The 26987-nt window shown below is 55.6% G+C and overlaps 1 protein-coding gene across 1 annotated transcript in view; it reads left to right on the top strand.

The window, feature by feature from the left end:
- The first annotated feature begins 4662 nt into the window (after positions 1–4662).
- The window catches only part of PLXNA1 (plexin A1), a 115438-nt gene continuing 93113 nt past the window's right edge, over positions 4663–26987 (top strand). Inside the window, exons 1-3 of the mRNA XM_053989233.1 lie at positions 4663–4739; positions 18474–19820; positions 25985–26167. Of these exons, the coding sequence (XP_053845208.1) occupies positions 18618–19820; positions 25985–26167 (1386 nt within the window). The 5' untranslated portion in view covers positions 4663–4739; positions 18474–18617. The remainder of the gene's footprint in view (positions 4740–18473; positions 19821–25984; positions 26168–26987) is intronic.

Below are 26987 nucleotides of genomic sequence, written 5' to 3'. Positions count from 1 at the left end.
TGAGATGGCAGCTTGACGGCTTGGAAAATAGGCTGAGATGAAGGAATATCAATAGGAAAGCGAGCTGTTCCTGCCGAACAGCCCCGGGGCAGCTAACGTGAAATGCTGGTTGTCTCGGAGGAGTTGACAGGTGTCTGCATCAGGCATCCTGCTAATTAAGCACCGTCATGAGTCACAGGGCTGAGGGATGAAGGAGCTCAGCCGGAGCAGGTATGGCCAGAGGGGATCTCTGCAGGACCTCCCTGGCCACCGGGGATGGGCTGGTGCATGCATGATTTGTCGGCTGGTGGATACGCAGTCATCGGGATGGGCGGGTCTTTTGGGAGCTGAGGGATCAGCCTTGAGAAGAGCAGAGCGAGCCATCCCACTGGGTGTCTGTCTTCCCCCACTGTGGCTGTGTGTCCTTCCCTGGCTCCCGTGTGCTGGCACTGATGTCCAGATCAATCTCCTGTCACAGACCTGGCAGGGGCCCCCAGAGCCTCTCCCACACCCACAGCTCCCAGCACCCATCCCATCAAACCTCTTCCCAAATCAGGGCGTGCATCACTGCCAGTGTGACAGGCTGAGAAAATGAGGATATTCCCAGACTCACCTCTCTCCTGATCCCCTTCAAGAAGATCCTCTTCTTACTGAAATGAGCAGTGGTGCTGCCAGCCTGGTGAGGCCTCTGCCAGCAAATTCCCAGGAATGTGAGCATGGTGGGCTGGGCGAAGGGGGCTGCTTGCCTCTTTATGGACACCCGTGACCTGGAGGGGCCTGTAGCAGCAGGCAGAGGATGAAAGCTGTTCTGGCAGACAGCAAAGTGCCTTCCTTTCTGGGCAGAACCAGGAGTGCAAGAATGCTGCCACCCTGGTGACAGCCCCTTGTGCCACCCTGTGTCCCTGCCCCGTGTGCCCCTCGAGCACCTTTTGCCTGCTGCCCTTCATGCCTCTGCAGCTGGGGTCCCCTGAAAAATGGCTCTGTTCATTACTCATCTTAATTCCACCCTGGATCCCCAGAGGTCCACAGACACAGTTTGTTATCCTGGCTGTCAAGGAGCTTAAAGAGCTGCTGATGCCTCCTGGAAAACTTTGACAAACCCTCTGGTCAGAGCTGCTCCCCAGCCTGGCTGCTCAGCCTTTCTGCTCCTGAGGCTGGATTAGCAAAGACATCTGTGAGGGTGGGAGGAGGGAAAAAAACCCATTGCTGCCATCTGGGCAGAGTGGATCCCTCCTGATGCCCATGCCCACCAGGGGGATAGTCTGGAACTATTTGGGCAGAGCAGAGCTGCAGAGTTTGGCTGTGAAGGTCCCCAAAGCCCACATTCGGATTCCAGACTGTTCTCTGGGCCAGTCAGATTTCACAGCCTAAAAACCTTTGGGCTGAGGCCACTGGGTTTCTCTCATGCCTGTGTGTTCAGTGCAGGGCGTTTAAACTGGGGTTGCAGATTCTTGGGGTTTAATCTTCTGAAAATGTTTCCAGCTGTGGGTGATAACCAAGGGAACCACATGGTCTTGACTCCTGCACTGTGTGGAACTCTGCCTTTTAGCAGAATTTTTTAGCAATCAAAAACTGCAAACAGAAGAAAAGTTGTGAATTTTTCTGATTATTTTTGGTCCCTCACCACTCAGACTGGGAGAGCAGAGTAGAAGAGCCTCCCCATCTCTTTGGGCTCTCTCCAGTGACTTAATCCTCTCCCAGTTAGTTTCTGGTTTTGACAAAGCAGCTGTCAGGCTGCTTTTAGAGAACAAGATGCCCCTCAGTCTCTCTGGTAACGTAGGCAAAGTGCCCCAGACACCCCAAGAAGAGTTTGTGTCTCGATGTAATTTTGGTGGAAGCTGGGTAAGAAGCGCCGAGTCAGCGTTTAGCGCAATGGGAAGAGCCGGGTGAGCCCCTCACCCCTCACTGCTGGGGTTTGAATCCAGCTGCCTCCGGAGCCATCCTCAGCCTCCAGCCGTCCCTCCCAGCACCCTGCGGAGCCGGGAGTGCTTTGGAGGTGCCACTCAAGCCGGTTCCTGGGGGCACAGCCGGGCTGTCAGCCCGCGGGGTCTGGCGGGAGGGGCGTGAGGATGAGCAGGGAGGCTGTGGATGAACACAGCAGCCCCTGGGAGGCAGGATAAAAGGCCAAGCTTCCCGAGATAACGAGAGTCTCTCTGCGGGGGTGAGGTGCCCAGACGTGGGGGAAGCCTTGTGAGTGACAAGCGTGTCCCAGTGCCCGCCGGGCGTGGTGGCCGATGAGCCACGGGAGCAGCCGCGGCAGCTCTGCGGGTCACCGTGAGCCTGAGGCTGTTTCCCACCCAACACAACCCCGGGATTCCCCTGCCAGCTCCCCCCTGACCCTTGCTGGGCACGGGCATGAGCGGTTCTTGGATTTTCTTTCTGTTTCCTTCCCGTCTCTCAGGGCTGGGCCCTCCTTGGTGCATCAGGGGGGGCTGGTGGAGCACTCTCAGCCGGGTGCCCATTCTTTTCTCAGCTCCACCACCTTGGTTCCCCTTGCACTGGGTGTATGTGGACAAATACATCTTCCAGCAAAAAGAAATCGCTCCAGTTTCCTGTCCCAGGGGCACACGGGAATGGCAGCCCCGGCCGGGGGTCGGTGCTGCTGCGTCACTCAGTCCCGCTCTGGGGAGGGACAATTCATCCCTCTCTTTGTGCCTCTGTGGCAGGAGATGGCAGCCGTGGGACTCAGGTGCCCTGGCACCAGCCCTGGGAGAGAGTGGATTTAAAAGCAGCAGTGGGAGATTGCCTGAATATCTCTCCCTTCTTTTTCATTCGTTTAAGAGGTTTTGCTGTCTCAGTAACTCCCCTGAGAGACAGGAGCAGCAGCCTCTTTGGATGTGAATACCTGACAAGTTTTTAATGTGAAAGGTATTCACTAAATTTAGTCTCTTGGAGGAAGGGGAAAAAAAAAGGAGAAGCATTTCTTTCAGTCTGGGGGAAGCGATCCAAATCCCAGCCACTTCCCTGCCGGCGGAGCTTGGTGATGGCTTCTCTGTCTGGAAAGCTTTTAAGTCTGGGCCCCATGTGTGTCCCTGCACAAGCAAGAGGTGGGAGAATGCAGCCACTGGTGCTGTGCCCTGGGGGAACGGGGCTGTTCTCCAGCCTCCTGGAAGTGGATGCTGGTGAGGGCTGGATGGGGGGATAAATGAGAAGAAAACCTTGTTGTCCAACTTGCAGGGACATCATCTCTGCTCTCAGGTGGGCTCTGAGTGAGGTGTGAGCATTGAGATGCTGAGGGTGCTGAGCGGAGTGCAGCTCTGCTGTTGAACTCAAACAAGTCACCCTTTTTCTCCTCCATTTTCCTCCCTACTCTCACAGGAGCCTCTGAAGGGCCATTTTCTTCTCTGTTCTGGTACTTGAGACTCACCTGTGCCTTGTGCTCTCCTTTCACGTCCTCTCCCAAAGTGCCCTGTGCTGCTCTCCGCAGCTTTGGAATTGAGTTCCTCCTGTCAGAGAGGGCAAGGAGCTCCTATGGGTTTGTAAACACGCACACACCCCCTGGCATCTTGCAGAGGACGTCTGCACAAGGTGAGCACACACCTTCCTTCACAGATGGGGCAGCTCCCAGACTGCCACGGTGTGTAAAGGACAAAGTGTCTAAAGGACAAAGTGTCCCTGTGCTGAGAGCTGGTGGGGCTAAAAGTCTGGCTGGTTGCAGCCAGGAAAACCTGGCTGAACAAGCCACTCAGTGCTGATTGCCCCTGTCCTGCAGCAAATGGTGGGGTCCCAGTGAACCAGAGCCATTTACAGCTCCATCTCCTAATGGGGAGGTCTGGAAAGTTCCACTCCTGTCATTTCCATCTCAAAGGTCTCTTCTGAAAGCTGTGGAGGTCCCGATGACAAACACTCCATTTACTCCCGCTGATTTTTACAAAGGTCCCTTCTTTGGAGAGATGATGGAGCATTTCATGAGGGCCTAACCAAACAGAGGACAGGGCAGAGGCAGGGGGCCACCGTGGCACTGCCGCCTCTGGGAAGGGGCTCTGTGGCTGGCATGGTGAGAGGGAAAAGTAGGGGAAGGTTACAAGAGTGGTTGATATTGAGCGTGCTTAAAAATAACAACCAACCACTCAGACCCGCAATTAATATATTTTAATGGTTTTTATTATTTTTCTTCTCTTTTGTAATTTTAATTTTAGGCGGAGTGGATGCGATGCCAGTGGGAAGATGCTGAATGGACAGCCCTGGGGAAGGAAGTCCTGCCGTGGGGTGCAGGAGAGCGGCGGGCGAGGACGCTCGGGTGGGTGCGGACCGCTCCTCGCCCCGCAGCCCCCGCGGTCGCCTCCGCTCGCGTTCGGCGGGACCCCTCCCTCCGTCCCTCCCCTCGCGGCATCGCCCCTTTAAGGGCGGGCGGGGGGCGGGGCCCGGCGGGGCGGCCCCGCCCTTTCTCCCCGCCCCTTCCCCGCCTCGGGCGCCCCCTGGAGGCGGACGCGCGGGCGCGCCCCCGCCTCCCCGGGCTCTTCCCTCGCGCCGCCGGTGCGGGGCGGGCGCGCGTGCGCGCGGCGGGGGCGCGCGCGGCGGGCGGCGTTCCGTCGGGGCCCCGCGCCCCGTCCCATTCATGCGGGGCAGCGGCGGCGGCGAGAGCGAGGCGGGCGCGGAGCCCCGGGCGGCGGCGGCGGCGGGGGGAGGCGGGCGCGGAGGAGGAGGGGACGGAGGAGAAGGAGGCAGTGGCGGCGGAGAAGGCGGCGGCGGCCCGGCGGGCGGCTTGGTGTGGAATGCAATTATGGCTGGCACGGCGGAGGCGAGCGGGGACCGGAGCCGTGAGTAACCCGGCTGCAACTTTCGGGCGCGGCGCGATGAGCCCGATCGGTCGGTTCGTTAAAAAAACCGCGGATTTGGCTTTATTGCTCCCCTAAAAAATTTGGCTTTATTGCCACCGCGGAGACGGCGCGGGGCCGGCCCGGGCAGGGCACGGCGGCCCCGTCGGGGGGCGCGGAGGGGCCGCGGCGGCCGGGCCGGGCAGGGCTGGGCCGGGCAGGGCCGGCGCCGCGCTGCTGCCGCCGGGACCAGCCCGCATTGCGCCCCGCGGCTCCGGGAGCCGCCTCCCGCGGGGGCACAAAACCGCGCCGGGACCGAGCCTCTTTCTTTATCCGCCGCACGCCCCGAGTGGGTCTCGTAGCGGTGTGTGCCGAGGACCGGGCAGGTACGGGCTGGACGGGCTTCGGGCCGCCTCCCATCTCGGAGCTGCTCGGGCCGGAGCGCTCCCGCGGGGAGCCGGTGCCAGCGGTGCCTCCCTACCCGGTGTAGCGGCGGGGCTTGGCCGCCTCCCTCCTTCCCTCCCTCCCCGCTGCACCCTCCCGCCCCGGCTCTCGGCGGCGTTCGCTGCCCCAGCCTCGCTGCCCACTCGGGTCCGGCACTGCTGGGGACGTGGACCGGGCTCAGCCTTTCCCGTGCTCGCCGCCTCGGATCACGCATCTGCCCTGCATCCCCGCTGCCATCCCCGCACCGTGCTGCCCCACATCCTCGCTGTCATCGCTGTGCCCGCACTGCCCCGTATCCCCGCTGCCATCCCCGCATTGTGCTATCCCATATCCATTCACGTATTCTCGCTGTTTTACATCCCCGCATCCCGCCGGGGCGCGGTGAGCGCCATCCGGGCTGGGCTCGTCCTGAAGCCCACAGCGCCGCCGTTCCTTCCGCGCTCCCCGTTCCCCAGCCGCCGGCGGGGAGGTGCCGCGGGCGCCCTGCGGGATGGGATGGGATAGGATGGGATGGGATAGGGTGAGATGGCTGCCGTCGCCCTCGTTGTGATCGTTACTATTGTGATCGCGCTGTAGTTTGGCAGCGCAGCGCTGGGCACCTCCGAGCGAGGCGTGGGAGGCTGCGGTACCTGTGCGCGGGGCTGCGCCGGTGCGCGCCTCCCGCCGCCGGTATGAACGTGGAAGGTGGCGAATAAAGCCGGCTGCGCGCTCGGTGTCCCTTAGCCCCTTTCCGTTCTTGCCCAGCGAACACACACGGCAGCTCCGGCGTGCGATCGGGGAGGGATTTGCAAAATCTCTGTGGCATGCTGAAATAAATACCGGAATCCCGCAATCGCCTTCTCCTCCCTTGTCTTCCTTGGGGGAAAATTCTTCCTTCTGCCTCTGGCCGAGCGCCGGGGTAGGGGGAGCCAGGGGAGGGGGGCTGGTGTGTAAACAGGGCTTAACATGAAGGTCACTGGTTAAAGAGGAGACGGATGGGAGAGAAAAGACAGGCATTAACCTCACTTGTTAGCTCCCCCCTGGCTTCTGCTTGGGGAGGACAAAACAAAAGCAGAACCTGCTAACGGGGGGGATGAATATTCATGATGCTTCTCGTATGCTCCGGGACACGGAGGGGAGAAAAGTTGGGCAGATGAGCCGCCTCCCGAAGCTGCTTTTCCTCCAGCTTGCGAGAAAATCCTTTTTTGCTGAGCGGGAGCTGTGTCGGGGGGAATTATCAGCCTTTTGCTGGATTTCTTTTTTAAATTTTTTTATTTTTTATTTTCTTTCGTGTGCGGCTGCAAGAATTAAAAAAAGGAAAAAAAAAAAACAACAAGAAAGAGGAGCTGAGGCTATTGACTACATCAAAGGTTATCCATTTGAAAACACCATTTTCCTCTGAACAGCGGCTAATTGCTTCCTGAACAATCCCAGGGTCTTTTGTATATACTCAGTGGGCAAAATGAGTGACTCGATGTCTCTCTCCTAAGACACTGGTGACCGAACGGGGCGGAAAGGTGGAGAAGCCAAGGAAAAGCAGTGGGGCAGATGCCTCTGGGAGGATGCATGGATAATTTCTTAAGTGGCTGCAAGGAGGGAAGGTCTTTTTCTTCTTCCCGCTCGCCGCCGAGTGATCTGCTGGTGCCAGTGGATGCCGGTGCCGGCAGCGGTGTGGCGACACGGGGCTGTAAGGAAGGCTGGTAAGGAAGTTTGGATTCAAAATACCCGATCGTGAGTGTGATCTGGTGCTCCCCATCCGCCTGTGGCTTTGGCTGCCGGTGCCGCTCCTGCGAGAGAGACAAGCCTGGATGCGCTCGCTGCTCTCGAGGGGCTGCGGGGAGGCAGCGCCGGGGGCTGGCTGGCTCCTGCTCCGTTGGGTGCCTGGCCTTTCTGCAGCTGCTACCCTGAAGATTAAAGTTTTTGGCGACGTTGCTTTTGTTAGCATGGTGATAGCGGCGTCGGGGAGAGTTTTCCCCTCTTGGCTTATTATTTTTTTTTTTTTAATAGAAGCATCAGATTTGGAGCAGAGCGCAGGCATCTGCCTTCGTGCCCGCTCGGGCTGTGCACGGAGCTGCGGAGCAGAGCCCTTGTGCTCCGTCACACAAAGCCCTTTCCCCGAGCGAGGCAGTGCCCTGCGAGAGATAAACAAACTCCTCTGAACTCCGCTGGAGACGGGGCCGAGGGCCATGTCGGCGGCTCCCGGGGAGTGTGTTTCACCGGTGCTTTGCGCAGCCGAAATGGAAAGGGTAATAAAGCGGCGCTGCTGCGCGCTGGCAGGGCTGCCTCCCCTCCTCCATGGCGGCGGCCGCCGGGGCTGGCCCCTGCCCTGCTCCCTGCGTGCCAGTGTCACGCCGGGCCGGTTATTTCCGTGGGTTCGCTGCGTTTGACTTCTGCTGAACCAAAGCGAAGGATCTGGCCCTCGGATAGGACTTAATGAAGGAAGCTCGGATGTGTTTATTCTCTAGGCTGAGTGTGGGTCAGGGCCTTTGTTGCTGGCTGCAGCATGCAGTGCCGCGGGAGCCGGACCCAGCCCTGAGCTGGCAATTTCCGAGCAGCAGAGACCGGTGCTGCCGACACCGGCTCCTGCAAACCGGGGGAGCATTACCCGTGTCGGGCTTCTGCTGAGTCCCGCTGGGCTTTGTTGTAATTGCCTTTCTGTTTAGGGTGTTCTGGTGCCTTGGTCATTTGTGTCTTCGGTGAGGAGTCAGTCATGGTTTTTGGCACCTCTGGCTCAGTGGAAGGGGAGCCTTGAAAGAGCCAGGACAGCTGAGGTGCTGCCATGTCTCTGTGCAGCGACAGGAGGGTGGGCATGGGTGACCCCAATGCCCATAATGCCATCCTCACTGCCTGCAAGCTGGACTTTTTCATTGATCTGGACTTGTGGAATGCATGTATTGAGAACTTATATTGCTGTTGTCTCTGATCCATTAATGTCTCCTTCAAGTTTGTGTGCTATGTGGAAAAAACTAGTGATTAGAGGGTTCCTGGCCAGGGTTTGAGCAGTGAATGGCTTGGTGATGTACCATGTGTGTAGAGGAAGGCCCAAAGGCCGGGAATTATGAGTGATGTGGAGCTTGGTTCAGCATGTACCATGACACCTTAACTTTCCTGAGTTTGGATTGGGCCCCCTTTTCCCAGCAAGGTGCTGAGTGCCATGGCTTCATGCAAAATGAGGAGAAGCAAGTGTTTGCCACCATCCACTGGTGATGTGACTGGTTTGGCTTTAGACTGGAGACAACCAGCTTCTTTGGCTGTACCTGGGAAGTGCTCCATGAAATGCTCTGGGGAACATCCCACTACAGATATGTGGTGCTTGGTGAGAACATGTGTGCTCTGACACTGTCCCTGACCCACAGCCTCATCCATGCCCTTCTTAGTCTTCCCCAGGGTGCAGCATGGAAGCTGCGTAGCTACCCCAACATGGTCTGCCTGCTACGCTTGGAAGTCACATTTGAGCAAACATCTTGTGGAGGAGAAAAGGTGCAGACAATAAATAAGTTTCGATGGTTTCAGTGCCAGGCATGGCCATCCTGGCTCCTCTGCCCTGCACTCGGCATGTGGTGTAGCCAAGCCCACACCTTCCCATGGTTTGTCAGAGCGTGGCCAGACACTTGTTTGCCTTGCTTCCCTGAGCACCCTGCGGCTGCCTCCAACCCTTGTTCCAGGTGGAAGCCACCATTTAAAAACCTGAATGAAAAACATTTCAAAGTTTATTTTCCCTTTAGCCAAGACTTGGCACACCTCATCTTTGTTGCTGGTGTGCTAAGATGTTTGAGTCTGGAAAAAAACTCCACATCCAGATCATCAGACTCACGTTCCACAAACACTTTGCTCCTTTCTTCTCTGAAGTTGCCTTGCATGGTGCAAGATGGACTATTTTGGGTGATTCCTCTGTCACCATGGTGTCTCAGTGTAATGAGAGCCAAATCCACCCCTGCCCTGTGTCCAGCTGTGCTGGTCTGTGCCTGGGGCCAGAGACCCTCGTGAGTTGCCTGAAGCACAGAGGAGATTTTTTATTGCTGGGGTCAACTCAGGGCCTGGTGTGAGCCAGGGTGCGATATCCTCTTTGCTCCTTGAGCTGAGATTGTGAGGGATTTTGCTGGAGAAAGTGCCCGAGGTGAGAACATGCCAGGGGTGCCAGAGACAGGCTGCATGGCTCTGGAGGACATGCTGTGCAGGTCTCTGCCTCATCTCTCCTCCTCCCCACCGGCAGCCTGCAGATCAGCCCTGGGGCTCGCTGCCCACCTCCTCATCCTGAGCATCCCGCAATCTGCCAGCCAAATTGGCACGGGGACCTGGGAGCGCTGGTAATCCAATTTGGGCAGTTTAGCTGCACTTTGCTCTCAGTGCTGCTGGCCGGAGCCCGGGAGCTTTAATCCGGCTAATGACCCCAGCTTGAGCAACCAGGAGCATTCTCTTGATTCAGTTTTCCTTTCTGTCGGCGAGGGCGAAGGGCTGAGGCTGCTTCTGAGTCCTGTCCGTGGTATCAGGGACGGTTTCCAGGTATGGGTATGTGTAGGGACTGGAGGGTGAGGGCAGCGTGGAGGGACACTGCAATCCTTGCTTTCTCTTTGTGAGATTTCTCCTTCCCTCTTCCCGTTTTTTTTTCTTCTCTCCCTCTTTTTCTGGTAAAGATAAGCCCTTCTTCCGGAGTTATTTTGCAACATAGTATTATTTTCAGGAAGGCAAAGCCAAGAAAAATAAAAGCGTCTCTCTTCCTTGGGTTGCCTACTGTTTAATGTACAAAATACAGGGGTGGTAATTGCATTAAAACATGTATAATTATACTGGAGGGAGGAAAAAAAATTCCTGCTAATTGCACGTGTGTTTTGAACTGATAAATGTTGAGTGACTCTTCATGTTTTCTTGGGAGTTTGGAGGAGCAGAGATGCAGTCTGGCATGTGAGGGGTTGGGAGTGGGGATAGTTTCCCAAAATTATTGGGAAGCTTGGATGATCTGAGCACCTCTGGGGTAGTGTCAGTGTCGGGGACCCGATCCTTTGCAGATCCATCTCCCCATCCAGGCAAGTCTTGGTGTCATTGTAGGAGCCCTATGAGTTCCTTTGCTTTATGTGATTAGTTAAACAACTGTTTGTGCATCAAAATATTCAGGCCCTCTCACAGAAGTAAATTCTTGGCAAGAGAAGATGCAGATTCCTGTATTAGGGGGAGAAATTTCCTGTGTGTGTAGCCCCACATCCACAGGCTGTTCCTCCACTTTACCAGGGTGTTGGCATGAGCGGGTGCTGCTGGGGGGCAGGGGGGAGGAAGGATGGTCACACTCGTTTCGAGTGGCACAATGTGCAAACCGCATTTCCTTCTGCGAATGCCGACCCCGTCGGAGGTGCCGATAAGATCGCAGGTAATTATAATGGCACTAAGTTGTTTGCTTAGTGCATGCGGCCGGGCTTTGTGTACGGGCGTTGCTTCGCTCTTCCTGTGCAGACTGTTAGTTTCAACAGGGGAAGAGGAAAACCCAAAAATATTTTAGGAGGAGTTTAAAAATAATCTTGGAGCTTGGCTGGTGGGCAGGATGTTTCGCAGGATCGTGTTCCCTGCTGGTCTGTGTCCAGCTTTGTGGCCCTCGGAAGGCTTTGCTGGATAGTGTTAAGTCCTGTATTGTCATTTTGGCCAGCCTGAGGGCTTGCTGTTGGGCTCTGGGAGCTGGAGTGCGATGGGAATCTGCCCTGGGATTTGACTTTTGCACTGGGTAGATCTGGCTGCCCTGTGGCAGAGCAGTGTCAGAGCCGGGGTGTGAGCCCCAGCTTCCAGCTGCCACGGCCTCTGCAAAACATTTATATCTGTTCCCCAGTGTCGCATTCCCTCCACCCCCATCTACTTCTCCATGGTTTTTATTCCTACAAGGGTTGGCATGCTGGCAGGGTCCCTGCCTGCCCGCTGCTGCTTATCTCCGTGTCCGGCTCCTGGATGGCTGCTTCCTTTCTGGAGTCAAGGGGGGGCTCTCCCCTCTCTGGCGGGACCAGAATCGGCCTGATGAGCCCTGCTGAAGTCAAGAACCTGTTTTTCAGGCTGATGTCATCGGGAAGAAATGGGGGAGGAGGAAGGCAGGAAAGCAGCGCCGTTTCCGAAGGAGAGCCGCTGCCGAGCCCCGTGACGCCGAGAGCAGCCCCGGCTTCCACGGCTCCCGCTGTTATTCCTTATCAGCACGGCCGAGGTGCTCGGGGGGCTGCTGGCACATGCAGGAGAGGTCCTGCTCTGCACGGCCTCATGCCTGCGTGGGAGAGAGCTGGAAGGGAGGGATGCGACGGTGCCGGGGGAGCGTGTCAGCTCCCAGCACAGCAGGACCTCTTGGCCCACTGGCTGTGCCTTGTATGGCTCCCTGGCTTTCTGTGGGGGTGGTGGCACTTGCTGGAGCTGCCATCCAGCTGCCTTCATTAGCAGAAAGTGGGTTTTTGGCAGAGGTGCTTGGACAGCTCTCCCAGCACAGGCGAGCAGCCGCCTCCTCTCGGTTTTGCACTGAAGGAGCCGGTCCATGATGCTGATGCCATGATGCAGCTCCTCATGCATGGCGTCAGGCCATAGTAGCAAGGTGATGCCTGTGTCTAACATGGCTTGGGGCTGCAGCTGGGATCTGCAGGAAGAGGAGAAGCCTTGCTCTGCTCCCTCTCCCAGCCAGCAGCTCTTGGCTGCCCCACACTTTGAAGTGTGCTCTGCCTGGGTCGGGTGGGTGAGACCCCCTTGTTGTGGGAAATGGGGGTGGGGTGTGCTGTGTGGCACTGCCCATAGGAAAGCAGAGCACAGGCACAGCCACTGCTGTGACATCTCCTTGTTAATATCAGATGCTCTTTGCCCATGGTGCTCTGAATGAAGCTTCTTTTGAGCTCTCAGAACAGTTTTCCGTGTGGTGGTGTTGCTGTGGGGGGACTTTTGGGCTTTTCCTCTTCCTGTCTCTGCCTGTACCATTGCCAGGTCAGGCTCTGCTCTCTGTCTGGATGTCTCACTTCTCCTGGGTCAGCTTCACCTTGGGAAAATAAAACATGGGGCTATGCTGAACTTGAAACTCCGCAGGGGAAGCAGAGCCAGAACGTGAGCCATTTCCAGCTGTGGTTCTTGGGGCAGCATAACTGAAACAGCAGAGGGGGAAGGATGGGAGGTTGATAGGGGAAGGAGAAGCAACATGGCTTGGAAAAGCTCGTTTGGAGAAGTTTTGTGGTTGTTTTAATCAGAACTAATGTGATGGCAGTTGTGCTTGGTTCGCCACAGGGCAGCACAAGTGCTGGTGTCAGCAAGGGGCCAGGCAGAAGCACGGGAATTTCAGCTTAGCTGGGATTAAACCAACCCCAGAATGACCTCCCTTTGCTGGAGTTGAGGGGATCCAGCAACCAGGAATCCTCCTGTGGCAGCACTCCATTGCAAAGAGGAAGTTCTCCAGATTCCCTCTGGGATTTGGGGGAAGTGCTTATGACAGAGAGGTGAAAATGCAGCTTGGAGAGCTGGGCTGGAAGAGGGGCATTGATTTGGGGAGGGTAAGATCATGGCTTTTGTTTGTGGCTGCTCTGGCCCAGTGAGGGATGTGGAGCAGCAGACTGGGGAGTGAAGAGTGATGCATTATTCCCCAGGGAATGAAATCAGACAAGGGAAGGATGCTGATGGCCAGAGGATCTCTCGTTGGATTTCTCTGCTGTTGAGAGACCTTGCTTGTGGGTGACCTTCTGGGTCTCTGCAGGTCCAGCTGGACCAAGGTGACCTCTGCCAGCAGGGCTGGTTTTTGGGACATTTATGTGGGGCAGTGGACTGATGGGTTGTGAGAATCAGAGTCTGGGAGTGTGTGGGCCAAAGCCAAAGGGGGAGGTGGCCTTCAGGGAATTTGGTCTGTATTTCTTTGCTTTTAAGATAGGGGCAAGATGTTATTAATTGATCCTGATTGAGGTGACAAAATTCACATCAATCTGGTGTTTGAAGCCTTGAGTTGACCTGGGTGTTGATAGTAGGAAGCCACAGTCCCATGGCTGGTGTCCTGGTGCCTTGGGTTGGAGTGTGTGGATGATGAGAGGCACAGAGGGGTTGGAGGTGTTGTGCTCTGTTTATGCTGATGAACAAACTTCCTGAAGCAGGATGGGAAGCAGCAGGCTGTGTCCCATGTGGATGATTACCCACTGGCTGTGCATTGGTCTCCATTCCAGTCATAAGTCAAACCAGGTCTGCGTACTCCTCTCGCAGCTGCAGGGAGCACAAGGGAGGGTGGGGTGCACTTTCCCCCTGGGAAGCCCAAATCCAGCATGTGGGCTGCAAACAGAAAGCCCCTCAGCAGCCCTTGCAGGGTCCCTGCATGGACTGTGCTACCCAGCTGAGTTGTGGGAACAAGGCAAAGGACAGCCACCGACTCTCACTTCTGGTGTAGCTGGATGGAGTTGGGAAACGTGTAAGGTCTCGGTCCATGGCCGGTTTCCTGGAAGGATCTGCTGAGGCTGTCCTCATGTGCCTCCTTGCCTCGGGACGCTGTGGTTGCGGGGAGCCTGGGTTTCCATGTCGGAAATGCTTGTGAGCCCTTTTTGGAAGGGCTCTCTGCAGAGCAGCCTGCAGTCTCTTGGTGGTGAGTGCACGTAGTGGCTCCAGAGCTGTTCTGGAGTTCAAGCTGTTCTTGGCGTGACATGGCTTCTTGCAGAGGACCAGAGAAGGGGAATTGCGCACTTGAGAAATGTTATTTAATTTCCTCACTGCTTGTTCTTTCATGCTTCTTTTTGCTGAGGGTCAAGCTTCATGAGCCCTTGGGCAGTAGATGGCTGCTTCTCCTTGTCATGTTTCTCAGAACAAAAGAGGCTGAATTCTTTCCCCAGAAGATCCTTGCAGGGCAGGAGTGGAAGCTGGGATGGATGGCAGGATGGAGTCCTCAGCCCCTGCCTGGGAGGGATGGCAGGAGCCTGGGAAGAAACTGAAGGTGCTGAAGATATTCTTGATTGGGTGATAGTAATGGAGATTGGGGCACTGGGGCAGCTTCAGAGTCTGCTATTGATTTCATCAGGGTGTGGTTTGAGCTAGGGATAAGGTTTTTAATGATTTAACTCACTGGCTAGGGAGGGACCCCAGCCAAATAGTTTTCAATGACTGTATGCAGTTAAAGAAGGAGTTAAAGTTTAGCCCTGTTGCAGCAATTGCATATGTAGTGCAGCTTGAATTTGTACCACCACCAGGCTTTCCTCATTGCAAGGCTTTTCCTAGGCAGATGAATCTAAAAATACACCAGCTCTAGGGTGAGGCTGCCTCTCCTGTGGCCCAGAGGTTTTTTTCTCCCCTGGATAATCTCCCCTCTCTCCCCTTTGCTAATTACTGGCAGCTTGTATCTGGTCCCTTCTTGACTGTTTCTTATTGCTGAGAGCAGCAAGTGACTTGGAGGGATTACAGGCAAAGGCCCTTTAGATGCCATTTCCCCTTTTGTGGGTCAGTTATTTGTGGGTTTTCAATCCCACACCTTCTCTCCTCTAACCTCCCTTGCTAAAGTGCAAGGCTATAAAGCTCTTGGGGTGTTTTGCTGGGAGTGAACCTGCTGGGGTCATGCTGATGGAAAAGCAGGGATGGCAGGAGGGGCTGTGAGTGCCAGATATGCACCTCTGTGCTTGTCTGCATGTTTAAACCCTGTCTGCGGGTGCTCCCATGAGGGCTGCTGCTTTGTAGGCTAGTGCTGACACTTGGACTTGCTGCCTGGATGAGTGGAGAGGTGGTCCTTGACTCTCTGTTCAGTCTTTGCCTTTTAAGGTTAGTTTTTCCATCCCAGTACTCTTGCTTTGTACTATCAAAAGTGATTATTGCTTTCCCAAAGTGTGATCTCCCATCCCAAACGCAGGTTTTTGGGCATATTGCAGGACCAGAGAGCTCTCACCCTCGAGGGATGAGTGCTGCCGCCCCATGCCACCTCTCCAGCAGCCAGGAAGGGGGACACTGGCATCTCTGGGGCATGTCCATTGCTTGTTGCTGAAGGGCTCACTGGAAGAAGCTGGGATGTGTGAGTGTTGGCCATGCTAAGGTGGGTAATCCCCATCCAAGTTTTGCAGTGGCTGCAACCATCTCAGTGTGGCCACTTTGAGGTGAAACTGTGAGCAAATGTCCTTTCCAGTGGGGTATGAAGGGGACTGGGGCGGATTTGGCTCTTGTGCTGGCTTTGTTTCTGATGGTTGGTTTCCTTCTATAAATATATGTATGTGTGTATATATATATATATGTGTGTGTGTTTGTCTGCACATGGAAATCAAAACACAAGCCTGTGGTGCTGCCTGGTCTGCGGTGTGGCCCCTCTGTGGGGTGAGCCCTGGGGATGCTCAGTGCTGCAGATGCTCTGTGCTGCATCACTTGCTGCCCAGCAGCACAGCTGGCTGCATTTGTGATCCTACTCTCCCAGCTGGTGTGCATGCGACTGGGCTGGGGTGAATTATTTTATTGCTGCCTGTTTCAGGGCAGGGCTCAGCTCCAGGGTATCTGCCCAGGGTTTTCCATGCCTTTGGATTGCACTGGGTGTGTTTGTGGTGCAGGTCTTGCTTCCTGGTGGTGGCAGTTGTATGGTGGCCCTGGGTGAGCCCAGGGTGAGGTGCTATTTGAATGCAGCCCCAGGGGGTTTGGGTGCCCTGTGGTTTAAAGAGTGTGCCAGTGGAGGAGCTGCCCTGCCTTTCCTGCACTGTGACCTCTCCATGGCACTCGGAGGCTGTGTGACAGCAGGGAAATGCCCTTTGGCTGCTGCTCCCACAGGCGGGGAACAGGGGCTGTGCTGGCACCCGTGCTCCAGTGCAGGACTACCTGCACTGTGGTGGGCTTGAGCCCTGCTTTAGTTCAAAGTTCAGGAACCCATATCACTGAATCCCAAAGAAAGCAGATAAACCAACCATTTGTGCTGTTTTATTTTTATTAATTGTTGCTGATGGTTTCAAGCAGGACTGGACAAAACCACCACTGGTGTCAGGTCACTAGGACAAGATGTTGCTGCTGTAGTATATTTAGGAGCAGAAATCTCTGAGGAGCTCTGCAGAGTGTCATCTCTCAGCTTGCCCCAGCTCTGCCTCACTTTGCTCTCATTCCAACTTCTGATTTGCAGCTCCCTACGTTAATTTGGGAATCTCCTTTTGGGCTTTCTAGCCCTGGTTTGTGGCAGCAGCTCGACCTCTAGTTCTCTCACCCACTTCCTGAAATAGAAGCAATGAATCATAGAAATGCACCAAGAAAGCAAGTTCCCTGTCGTGCTCTCTCATCCTGGCAGGAGATGCTCTGGTTGGCATCCCCATGCTGCACCAATCTCCCACTGTTACCTTCCCCATCTTCCCCATTCCTTCTTTCCTTGGCACATCACTGACACATGAATTTGGTGTTGGTGCTGGTCTCCTTGCCAGGCAGTCACTGTGCTGTTCCTGAGGGGCTCAGCCTCATGGGAGCAGTGTCTTGGTGACAGCTGTGCCAGTTTCTTGGGGTGGGAAACCACTCTCTGGTTTCCTTCAGGAAACCCCAATGCCTGCAGCTGCTGGGCTGTGGCTTTCTGGGCTAACCAGTAGGTTTGTACTGACAGTGCTACTCGGTCCCATGTCAATGTGGTTTGGGGCTAATAAGCTCTGATCTGGGGTGCTTGCTGTTATTCTCTTACCAACAAGCTCAGAAAAATGAAGATTCTGAGCAGTGTGAGTGTCTTCTGGGAATGCCCTTGCCCTGATAGTGTTGTCACTACCTATTCTTTGCTGGGAGGCTCCCAGTGTTGTAAAAGGTGGTAGGAATGGGTGATTAGGACCATGGGGATGATTTCCAGGGTGGTGCTTTGACTGTCTCCACACCCATGGAGCTTTGTGGCATCTGGATTTGGTCTCAGTGCTGCTCACGTGCCGTTGTCCAAATGTCCCTTGAGACTGTTGCCTTGGAGGTAGATGTGTTGGGAAGTCGAAGACAGCAGGGTGAGGAGCACTGTGGGCAGAGGCAGATCTGCAGAGAAGGTTTGGAAGCGGTGCAGAAGCTTTGCCCAACGTATCTGGGGCTCAGGGGATCTGGCAGGGCTGCAGGGGTGGCCAGGGCTGGGCTTGCCCTGAAAAAGGAGAGGGGAGTCTTGTGTATGTTGTGAGTTGGAGAAGGGGAAAAAAAGTTTCTCCTTCTTTTTAGATCTCTCCCAGTCTGGCTCTGTAGCTTGGGAGGGGAGCAGCAGAAGTGAAGGATGCTGTATGGAATGTTGGGTTGGCTGTATGGCTCAATGCTGGCTCAGTGATGATGCAGCCCCCCAAGCATGGGGGCCTAGCTGATGGGTCCCACAGCCCTGCCAAGGGCAGGATGCTGAGGCTGGGGCAGTGCTCAGCCCTGCTGATATGGCAATTGGCTGCCCTCTGACACCCTGCCTCACCAGGGCTGGGATCTGGCAGAGGTGCCAGTCACCGCGGGCCATATTTCCTACCTGCGCCACTCCCTGCTGGGGATCCTCTTGGAGGTTATCCTGGGCTGAGTCAGAGATGCATGATAAGGAGAGGGTGGAGGGAGAGAGAGAGGCTCTTCTCCTCCTCCACTCCCTTCTGGAGTGGCTTATCTGCATTGGCTGGGAAACTGAGCTGGTGCCCCAGCCATGGACCTTGGTCCCACCTGGGGTGGATGGATTGTGATGGTAGGATGGGCTGGGTGTGCTGGCAGTTTACACAACCCCAGTTTAATCGAGGGATGCTTGTGCCTGTGTGGGGAGGGTGGATGGAGAAGACACAGGGATAGGCTGTAACGGAGGGGCTGCTGAACTCTGCAGAGAGCAGAGCTGTGCATGGGCTTCCTGTGGCCATCTCCTCCCCGCTGCCAGGTGCCAAGGTCACCCTGGTGTGGGGTATTTGGCTGGCTCCCCACTGCTTTGCTGCTCCCTGTTGGTGAGCCCCAGCTGTGGCACAGCAGCAGGCAGAGCATTCCATCCCCCCTGCCTGTGCCCTTTTGTCTCTCTGGAGCCTCTCAAACCAACTGTCTCATGTCTGGACCTGTGTTTTCTAGTGCATAGAAATGCCAGAAGGACAGGCTTGTCCTTGCCATGCCTGCGTGCTCCCTCCAAACCTTCCTGCCCATGACCTTCCTGGCAGGCAGGTGGCAGGAAAGTGGGCAACATGCCAGGGCTCTTGGCTCTCTCAACTCCTTTAAAAGCTGCTTTTGAGATCCTCCTCTGTGTAGGGGCTTGGGCTGTGCTTGCTGCTAACTGGGATTTTGCATCCATTCCCAGCACCACCGTGGAGTGGGACTGGGGCAGCAGATCAGGGTCTCCTCTGCCTGCTAGAAAAATGTGAAGCAGTGGAGTCTTCTGGGTGGGGTGGAACATGCTTGAGACTGCAGGAAAGCCTCCTAACCCCACTTTTCTTGTCTTTCTCCCTCTAGGGTTGACTGGACTGGCCACGCCCACGATGCCCTGAATGCTGAGTGCAGAGAAGGCAGAGGAGAGTGTTTCCCATTAGCTCCTCCTCCCTCCCCCATCCCTTTAGTTTGGGTTTGTTTCTATTTATTTTGTGGCTGGGTTTGGGCATGGCCTTGGCTGGATGTGAGGCTGCTGCAATGTGGCTCCTTTGGCTCAAGCACCACTTGTCCATCCACATTTGGACCTTGCTGCTCTTGGGGAGCACCTGGCTACCGCTGGCGGAAGGCAGCCCCAAATCTCCCTTTAGGACTTTCCCGGTCACAGACTGGAGCTTGACACACTTGGTGGTCCATAACAAAACTGGGGAGGTCTACGTTGGGGCTGTCAATCGGATCTACAAGCTCTCCAATAACCTCACACTCCTGCGGACCCACGTGACGGGGCCCGTGGAGGACAATGAGAAGTGTTACCCTCCGCCCAGTGTCCAGTCCTGCCCACACGGGCTGGTTACGACCAACAACGTGAACAAACTGCTGCTGGTGGACTACTCGGGGAATCGGCTGATTGCCTGCGGCAGTGCCTCCCAGGGGATTTGCCAGTTCCTGCGGCTGGACGACCTCTTCAAGTTGGGTGAGCCCCACCACCGCAAGGAGCACTACCTCTCCAGTGTCAACGAGTCGGGCACCATGTCCGGTGTCATCATCGAGGTGCTGAATGGGCAGAACAAGCTCTTCATTGGGACGCCCATTGATGGGAAGTCAGAGTATTTCCCCACTCTCTCCAGCCGCAAGCTGATGGCCAACGAGGAGAACGCGGAGATGTTTGGCTTTGTCTACCAGGATGAGTTTGTCTCCTCGCAACTCAAAATCCCCTCGGATACACTCTCCAAGTTCCCCACCTTTGACATCTACTACATCTACAGCTTCAGCAGTGAGCAGTTTGTTTACTACCTGACCCTGCAGCTGGACACCCAGCTGACCTCTCCCGACTCCACTGGGGAGCAGTTTTTCACCTCCAAGATCGTCCGCCTCTGTGTGGATGACCCCAAGTTCTACTCCTATGTGGAATTCCCCATTGGCTGCGTGCAGGACGGCATCGAGTACCGGCTGATCCAGGACGCCTACCTGACCAAGCCTGGCAAGGCTTTGGCCAAGTACCTGGGCATCTCAGAGCAGGAGGATATCCTCTTCACCATCTTCTCCCAGGGCCAGAAAAATAGGGTTAAGCCTCCCAAGGAGTCTGTGCTCTGCCTCTTCACGTTGAAGAAGATCAAGGATAAGATCAAGGAGCGTATCCAGTCATGCTACAGAGGGGAAGGGAAACTCTCACTGCCCTGGCTCTTGAACAAGGAGCTGGGCTGCATCAACTCGGTAAGTTCCCACCTGTCTTTCCTCAAGCCAGACTGTTTCTGGTTTCTGGTGGCAGTCTCTAGCTGGACCTTTCCCAGTGATTTGACTGAGCTGTGTTTTCCCTGTGGATATGGGCAGTGAGTTGGGGCTGGGAGGGTGGTATGCTCAGGCCTCAGGGCATCTGCTGCAGCTCTGCTGTGGAGTCCCTTGCAGATGGCATGTGTGGGTTTGTGGGTGTTGTGTCACATGGGACTTGACAGTGGCCAAGCAGAAGGTGCTGGAAGCAGCAGGATGTGCAAGACAGGGAGCACAGACCTGATGGAGGGAGGTGGGGAGGCTGGTGGTCCCAGCAGAAGTTGGTCAGATGTTCAGCATGGAGGGACCACATCCTCTCCATGGGGTGCTAGGAAGGCACAAGGCACTGTCAGTGAGGTGGCTGTTGGGAGTGACCAGTGCAAACTGTCATCCAGAGGTGCAGGAGGTGAGTGCTGCCCTCCTGGAACAGTGATTCCCAACTGATGGAGCACTCCCTCTGTCCCCTGAGAGGTGTTTTCCTACCTGGTTCTCACCTGGGTGCGTCTGCTTCCTGCTGGTGCCTCAGCTGCTCAGTGTGGGACTTCTGAGTCCTGGTGGGCAGGGGACCTCCCAGCTTGGCTCTTGGGGTTTGTTTTCTCATTGAACTGATACTGTTACTGCATTCTCTTCTGGGCAATGTTACAAACCTCTAGTAGTTGCTGGAGGCTACAACTCCAGGTGATAGAGAGGTCATAGGCTGGATAGTCCCCAAGTAGGGTCAGATATGGGGCTGGGGCAGGCTTGGGCTGCTGGTGTGTGTGTTTGGGAGGGTCTGGTGGAGGTCCTGACACACCTGCTGTCACCCACGTCCCCCAAGTCCAGCTTGTTGGTGTTCAGTACCCATCAGCAAGCTCCCAGCCCTGCTCAAGCAGGGCTTTGGGTGCAGTCAGGTAGGCGGGGGTGTCCCTGTGGAGCAGCCCTGCCCTCTCTCCCACCGTCCTCGCCGCCGCTCTGAAGGAGACAGCTAACAGCTGCCTGACAAAGTAAAGGGTTTGCTGTCAAGAGCGCTGGGCTCGCAAATCAGATTTTGGCTTTGAACTAATTCAATTTTGCTGGAAAACGATGAAATCGTTACACGGCTGCCTGTTGGGCCGCGCAGCTGCTGGCTCCGGCGGTGGAGCTGCTCACTGCTGCCTCCCGCACTCCCGGCTCGCCTCTCCCAGTGCCCCACCAGCGCCACCTCCCCTGGGCTTGAGGAGGCTGCTCTGCCCCCCTGCACTCCAGGGATGATTTTAAACTCTGATGGTCCTAGGGTTGCTACCGGGTGACCAACCCCTGGGACTAAGTGGATCTCAAGGTGCTCTCTGGATCCTGCAGATATGGCTCTTGTGGGGTGGAAGGATGTGTGCCGTGATGGGGAGGCTCCTGCTTATATATGGGTTGGGCTGGGGAGTGACTCCCTCCTCCAGAGGAACCAGGTGGTGTTTTCTGTTCCAGTCCTTCTCCAGCTGCCAGGCAGAGTGGGGCAGGACATGACTGGATCATAAGTCAAGCCCTCAGCACCTTGCTGTGTTGAGCACAGGCCAAACCACACCACTGGTTCCCTCTTTCTGGCAGGAATTTCTGTGACCCTAATAAAATAAAGCCACCTCTGGGGTGGGTCATGGCAGTCACAGTGGGTCACCATCTCTTGGTAGTGAGGACTGGCCAGAAAATAAAGACATATTGTCTTTTTAATTTATAAGGAGGCAAAATGTAATTGCTCAAGTCAGTAGTTGCTTGGGATTCCATATGGATACACCATCCCTATGGAAGGGTGCAAGGAGCTCTCTTGCTCTGCTCCTTCATGGCAGTAAGGGGCTGAGGCAGACCCATGCTGGAGGAGGTTTTGTCAGCACTGCACTCCCTCAAGCAGTGCAGGGCCAATGGGTACTCATCCCCAGAGCTGCCGAGTAGCTCTGATTCTCCAGAGCTGGTGCTGGAGCTGGGAGGAGAGGCTCCCAGGTTTGGCAGGTGGCTCAGGAGATGTTAGTGATTCCTCTCCAGTGCTGGTGAGTGAAGTGAATTCCTACTTCCCATTTCTCTCTCCCTCCTTCTGGGATCCAGTGCTCTGGAAGTGGGAAGGGGAAGGGAACTGGCTCTGTAGGGGGACTCCTCTGGTGCACTGGTGCACTCAGACCTGAGCATGGACTTCCAAACGCAGCAGAGGCACCTTGTGGAAGCACCCGGGCCATTTCCCTGTGCCAGCCCTTCTGCCTAAATTGCCCCTGACTCTCTCCAGAGGCTTTACTGCTCCCAGTGTTTCACTGAGAGGGATTTGGTGATGTGTAGCCAGGCTCTTTTCTTCCCCTGTGCAGCGCAGGGCTGGGAGATCTTTGTGCCTGGGGCCAGATGTGCTCAGCACATCTGTCCAGTGCTCCTGTCTCCAAACTGGGGGGAACAACGACTGGTGTAGCAGGGTTGGGAAAGGGCAGTGGGCTGGAGCTAGAGTGCAGATCTTGCAGCAGGGAGTTATTTAGAGTTCCTGGAGCCCTTGACTCCTGGGCTGGCTGTGTGGGCAGAGCCAGTGCCTGGAGCCAGCAGGATGTGGCATCAGCTTTCCCTGGGCTACCCCAGGGAGAAAATGAGTTTTGACTCCTCAGTAAGGCTTGCTGCCCAGCTTGCTGGCACAGGACAGTGGCTGGTGACAAACCGGCTGAAAGTGGGCCAGGATAAGCCAAATCCTTTTCGGGGCAGCCAGAGAAATGCAGGTGGTAACAAACTGTACCACACTCAGATTATTCCTCAGTGATTAATGCACAAAAAGCCTGGCACCCCAGCCTGGCACTTAGTACCAGCCTCCTCTAACCTCTTCCCTGGCTCTTTGCATCCCTCCACATCCTCCATCACAGCCCCTGGAGGTGCACAGGGGGAATGGGGTGAGCCTATAATGGTGTTAACTGGCGAATTACTGGCTAATTAATAATGCTGAGTGATGCGAGCCTTGTCGTGCTGTCTGCTCCCTCATTGCTTTCGTAAGTGGGCTTGAAGAGAGGCAATGAGACAAGGCATATCAGGAGACACCCGCTCCTGCTCGCTTGGTGCTGTGGGCCTGCTTTCCCCCTCCTTCAGGTTCCTTTCCCCAGGAAATCTGGATTTCCTGACCCTGTTTTGGGGAGAAAAAAATAGTGCTGGGAGAGAGAAGACTGCTGTGCTGTGCAGATAGCTGCCCTGGGGTGTCTGAGCCAGGGGCAACTGAGAAGGGTGACAAAGAAAAATATAGAAATAAAAACAAAGGATAAAAATAATTAAAAAAAACCCCCAAACCCCCAAAAGAAACACCGCAACCCCCCTTGCAATAGGCTGAAAGCTGTGGTCCCTGCAAAAACCCGTGCAAATGTGAGAGTGGGCAGATCCCAACACCTCCTGCCGATCCCAGTGTCTCTTGCAGATCCCAGTGTCTCTTGCAGATCCCAGCATCCGCAGGCTCAAACGCTGCAAGGTCACTGGTCCTCACGTGCCGTGGTGCGTGCCGGTCCCTGCCAGCACCGGCTGGGGGGCAGCTGTCCCCCTCTGTCCATCCTTCCCTCCGTCCCTCTGCCTTGCCTCTCCCCGCAGCCTGCATCTGCCAGGGATGTCGGTGGGTTCCATAACCCCGGCACTGCCGCCCTTGGCCCGACCTCTGTGCCGCCTGCGCTTCCCTAACGAGGCAGTTTGCTGTTAATGAGCTAATTGTCGGCGTAATTATTTATCGAGGTGGTGTCGGCATGGCGGCGGCGGGAGTTCCTCGGTCCCAGAGCGCAGCTGTATTTGTCATTTCCCAGAGAGTATGTTGAGACAAAGCAGAGAGCAGTAAACACCATAAACATCTCTCCTCTTGCATATTCAGCAGCCGTGGGGTTGGGGAAGCTGCAGATTGAGCTCAGAGAGAGCAGAACCTGCGCCCAGGGGTGCCAGGGCTTGAATACCTTTGTGGCATTGCCCTGAACCCTTCTGCTACTGCAGATGGCTGGGTGGAAGGTGATGGGGTTTATTTGGGCTGTGGGGGAGAGAATCTTTTCCCCAGCAAAGCACCTGAGAAATCCCAGGTATTTGGATGGGAGCTGTGTATCAGCTGGAGCATTGCTTGCATCTCACTCTGTGATTAGGAAGATAATTTTCTGGGATCTGCTGTTTTAAAATTCCTAGTCTCGTAATGCAGAGGAGGATGCTTAGTATGTGTATTAGCCAATGGATAGAAGAGGGCAAGGCTGGCATTCAGAGGATGAGTGGAGAGGTTGTGATTTCCCTTCCCTCTTTTTCTTGTGGTTGCAGAGATGTGCATTGCCCCATGTTCCTGTTTTGGGGATCCCCATGTCTGTCATGACTGGCTGTAAAAGTTCCCCTAGTTCAGGGAAGGATGAGCAACAGTCAGGTGGGGAAGGGAGTTGATCTTTGTACACTAACTCAACGCCCAAAACCAGAAGTCAGAGTAACTGAGGGGTCAGCCCAACATCCCCAGAGTGCCTGATGGGCTCAGTGTGACTGGTCCTTCCCTTTTGGAAGGTTGGCACAGCACTGAGTTCCTGCTGCAGCAGGGATTGCGACCACTGGCTCTGAAGCTGGAATGATGGCATGGTGAGGAGGGGGAGCAGCCTTGCCATGGCTGTGGGAGGCCGATGCATTGTGGCTGCAAGTGTGTTGTGCTGGGGCACAGAAAAGTGCTGTGTTTTCTCCCCTCCACATGGGTGACTGTTGGTGGGAGCCGGTCTGGGCTGATCCTTGCTTCCCAGGCAGCGATGAGTGGGAATTGCAGAGCTCTGTACTGCCCTTGCGTACGTGGAGCTTGGGAGCTCGGCATTTTCCCATATGCTCTATACACATGCGGTATGGATTTAAAACCCCTTGGGGACTGGCATGCATTTGGAGCCTGCTGCTTGCCAAAAAACCTCTCTCCCCTTTAAATTCAAAATTATATAAGGAACCTTGTGAAGCGGAAGAATCCCGTGACCGGAGCAGGCTGTCTCCCTGTCAGCCATGCCTGCCTTGCCACTTTACCCTCCTGCATCCAAGCTCGCTGCCACCCTTGGGGATTTGGCAAAGCCCTTCACTGCCTGGGACAGAATGGGGATTTTTCTTGTGCTGTCCGACCACGTGAAGCTGTTGCCTTGTCTGGGAACACTGGGAGGCCCATGTGCCCCCCACGCCAGACAGCTGTGGCCAGGGTCTGTTCTGCTCAGCAGGTCAGGTTGAGGGTGCTCGAGGTAGGGGTGAATGGTGTGGATCTGGTCCTGGTCCCACTCCCCTGCCTGCACCTCAGCTTTCACAGAGGGCATCTGTTTGCCTTTGCCTTGCCTGTCCTTGATGGAGGTCCCTGCTGTCATGGCCGTGAGAGTGGACAGAGGCCAGTGCAGCCCTGCTTCTGCCTTTCCCCAGGCAGACGGAAAGTTTGCAAAAGCTTCTCCCAGATCTGTGGGCTCGAGCTGAACTGAGGAGGCAGCTGGCTGAGTCAGGCGCCTTGTCTGGGGCAAGGCAGTGTGGAAAAAATGTGGGGATTTCCCGAAGACGTTCCTGCGGGAGGAGGAACAGGGCTGGCAGGTGGGTAGTGCGTTTGCTGGAGGCTTTGCTATGTGAAGTGAGGCTCTTCCAGGAGCCCTGACTTGTTTGCCTTGGCATGGCCTTGTCTGGGAAGTGTTTTGTCTTTGGGGGAAGGCTGGGGTGCAGGATTCAGCCCCTCCTGCCTCGCTGCCAAGCTGGGTTTTTTTTTGAAGCTAGTGCTGGGATGAGGAGGAGAGGAATTTGTGTGTGCTGGGGAGCTTGTGCTGGCATCCCACGTGTCTGAGATGTCATTGGCAGGGATGGAGCAGGGAGCAGGGATGCTCCACTGGCTCATGCTGTGTTTGTCAGTGCTGCTCTTTAGGATGCAGAGGACAGAGAGCCTTGGTCTTGGTCTGCAAAGCCTGTTCAAATGTAGAGAGGGCCTGCATGCAGTGCAACTGTCCCAAGTGCCTTACATCAGTGTGTAGGGAATGTTAGGGAAATGACAACTCATGCCTTGCCTTGGCTGGCGAGGTGGGATGGCTGCAGCAGGAGGCTGCCAAAGGTGCTGTAGCTGTGGGGTGAAGGTAAGAGATGGCTGGCTGCCATCTCTGAGGTCCAATGTGTTGAGGCATTGGCAAAAAGCTCATCTCTCCTCTGCTTTCTTCCAACAGCCGCTGCAGATCGACGACAATTTCTGTGGCCAGGATTTTAACCAGCCACTGGGCGGGACTGTCACCATCGAGGGGACCCCGCTGTTTGTGGACAAGGAGGACGGGATGACCTCAGTGGCTGCCTATGACTACAGAGGACAAACTGTCGTCTTTGCAGGCACACGGAGCGGGAAGATCAAAAAGGTAGGAATGCCCTCAGTGATGCTGATGGGGAGGGATGACCCCTTGCCTCACTGGCCCTTTGCAGGGCTGGGCTGGGCCTCCATAATAGAGTGACTTGATATATTTAGGGTAACGTGCAAAGAGCCCATGAGGGGAAATCTCCTCTTTCTTCTCTCTGCCAACTGAATTTACAAAACCTCTGCCCTTTTGGAAGGGTTATTACATTAGGAAGGTGAGTTCTTACTGATGGCTGTTCAGAACCCATCCCGCCATTTCTCAGGGGTAGGTGGGCTTGCCCTTGAGCTGCCACAAGGCAGGCTCTGTCCATCTGGATCCTCTGTCCATCTGGCCTTGTCACTGACCTGGGCAGGGTGGGCAGAGGTGGGTGCTGGTGGCTCCAGCCCGGCGAGGGGGAGCCTTCACTTCCTGTACCCTGCCTCGGCACAAAAGGCTGCTTGTCGGTGGCAATTAGCAAATAGCTCCATGCGTGCCTTTCTCTGCCTGCATCTCCACAGGGCACGGATTTCCTGTTATCATAACATCATGCCTATAATTACAGCTGTACATGCCCTGTATAAACATAGCTTCCATTAACACATCCTCAGCCAGGGAGAGGCCACGTGAAGGGTGGGACCTGGTAGGGTCCCTGCTATGGACCAGAGCTTGGCTGGGGGGTTTGGCCTGTCTCTCTGTGACTTATAAGGTGCTTCAGCACTCTGTTTTGGGCACAGCATTCTGCATTTTTGTTACATCTCCTGATCTGTGCAGGCCAGGGTGCCCTGCAGGAGGCAGGGTGGTTTTCCTGGCAGGAATCTGGAGCAGGATGCCATTGTGTAGTCCC

This window comes from Vidua macroura, chromosome 13, assembly GCF_024509145.1.
Source record: "Vidua macroura isolate BioBank_ID:100142 chromosome 13, ASM2450914v1, whole genome shotgun sequence".
NCBI classification, from domain to species: domain Eukaryota; kingdom Metazoa; phylum Chordata; class Aves; order Passeriformes; family Viduidae; genus Vidua; species Vidua macroura.
This window is presented reverse-complemented; position numbering and strand designations above follow the sequence as displayed.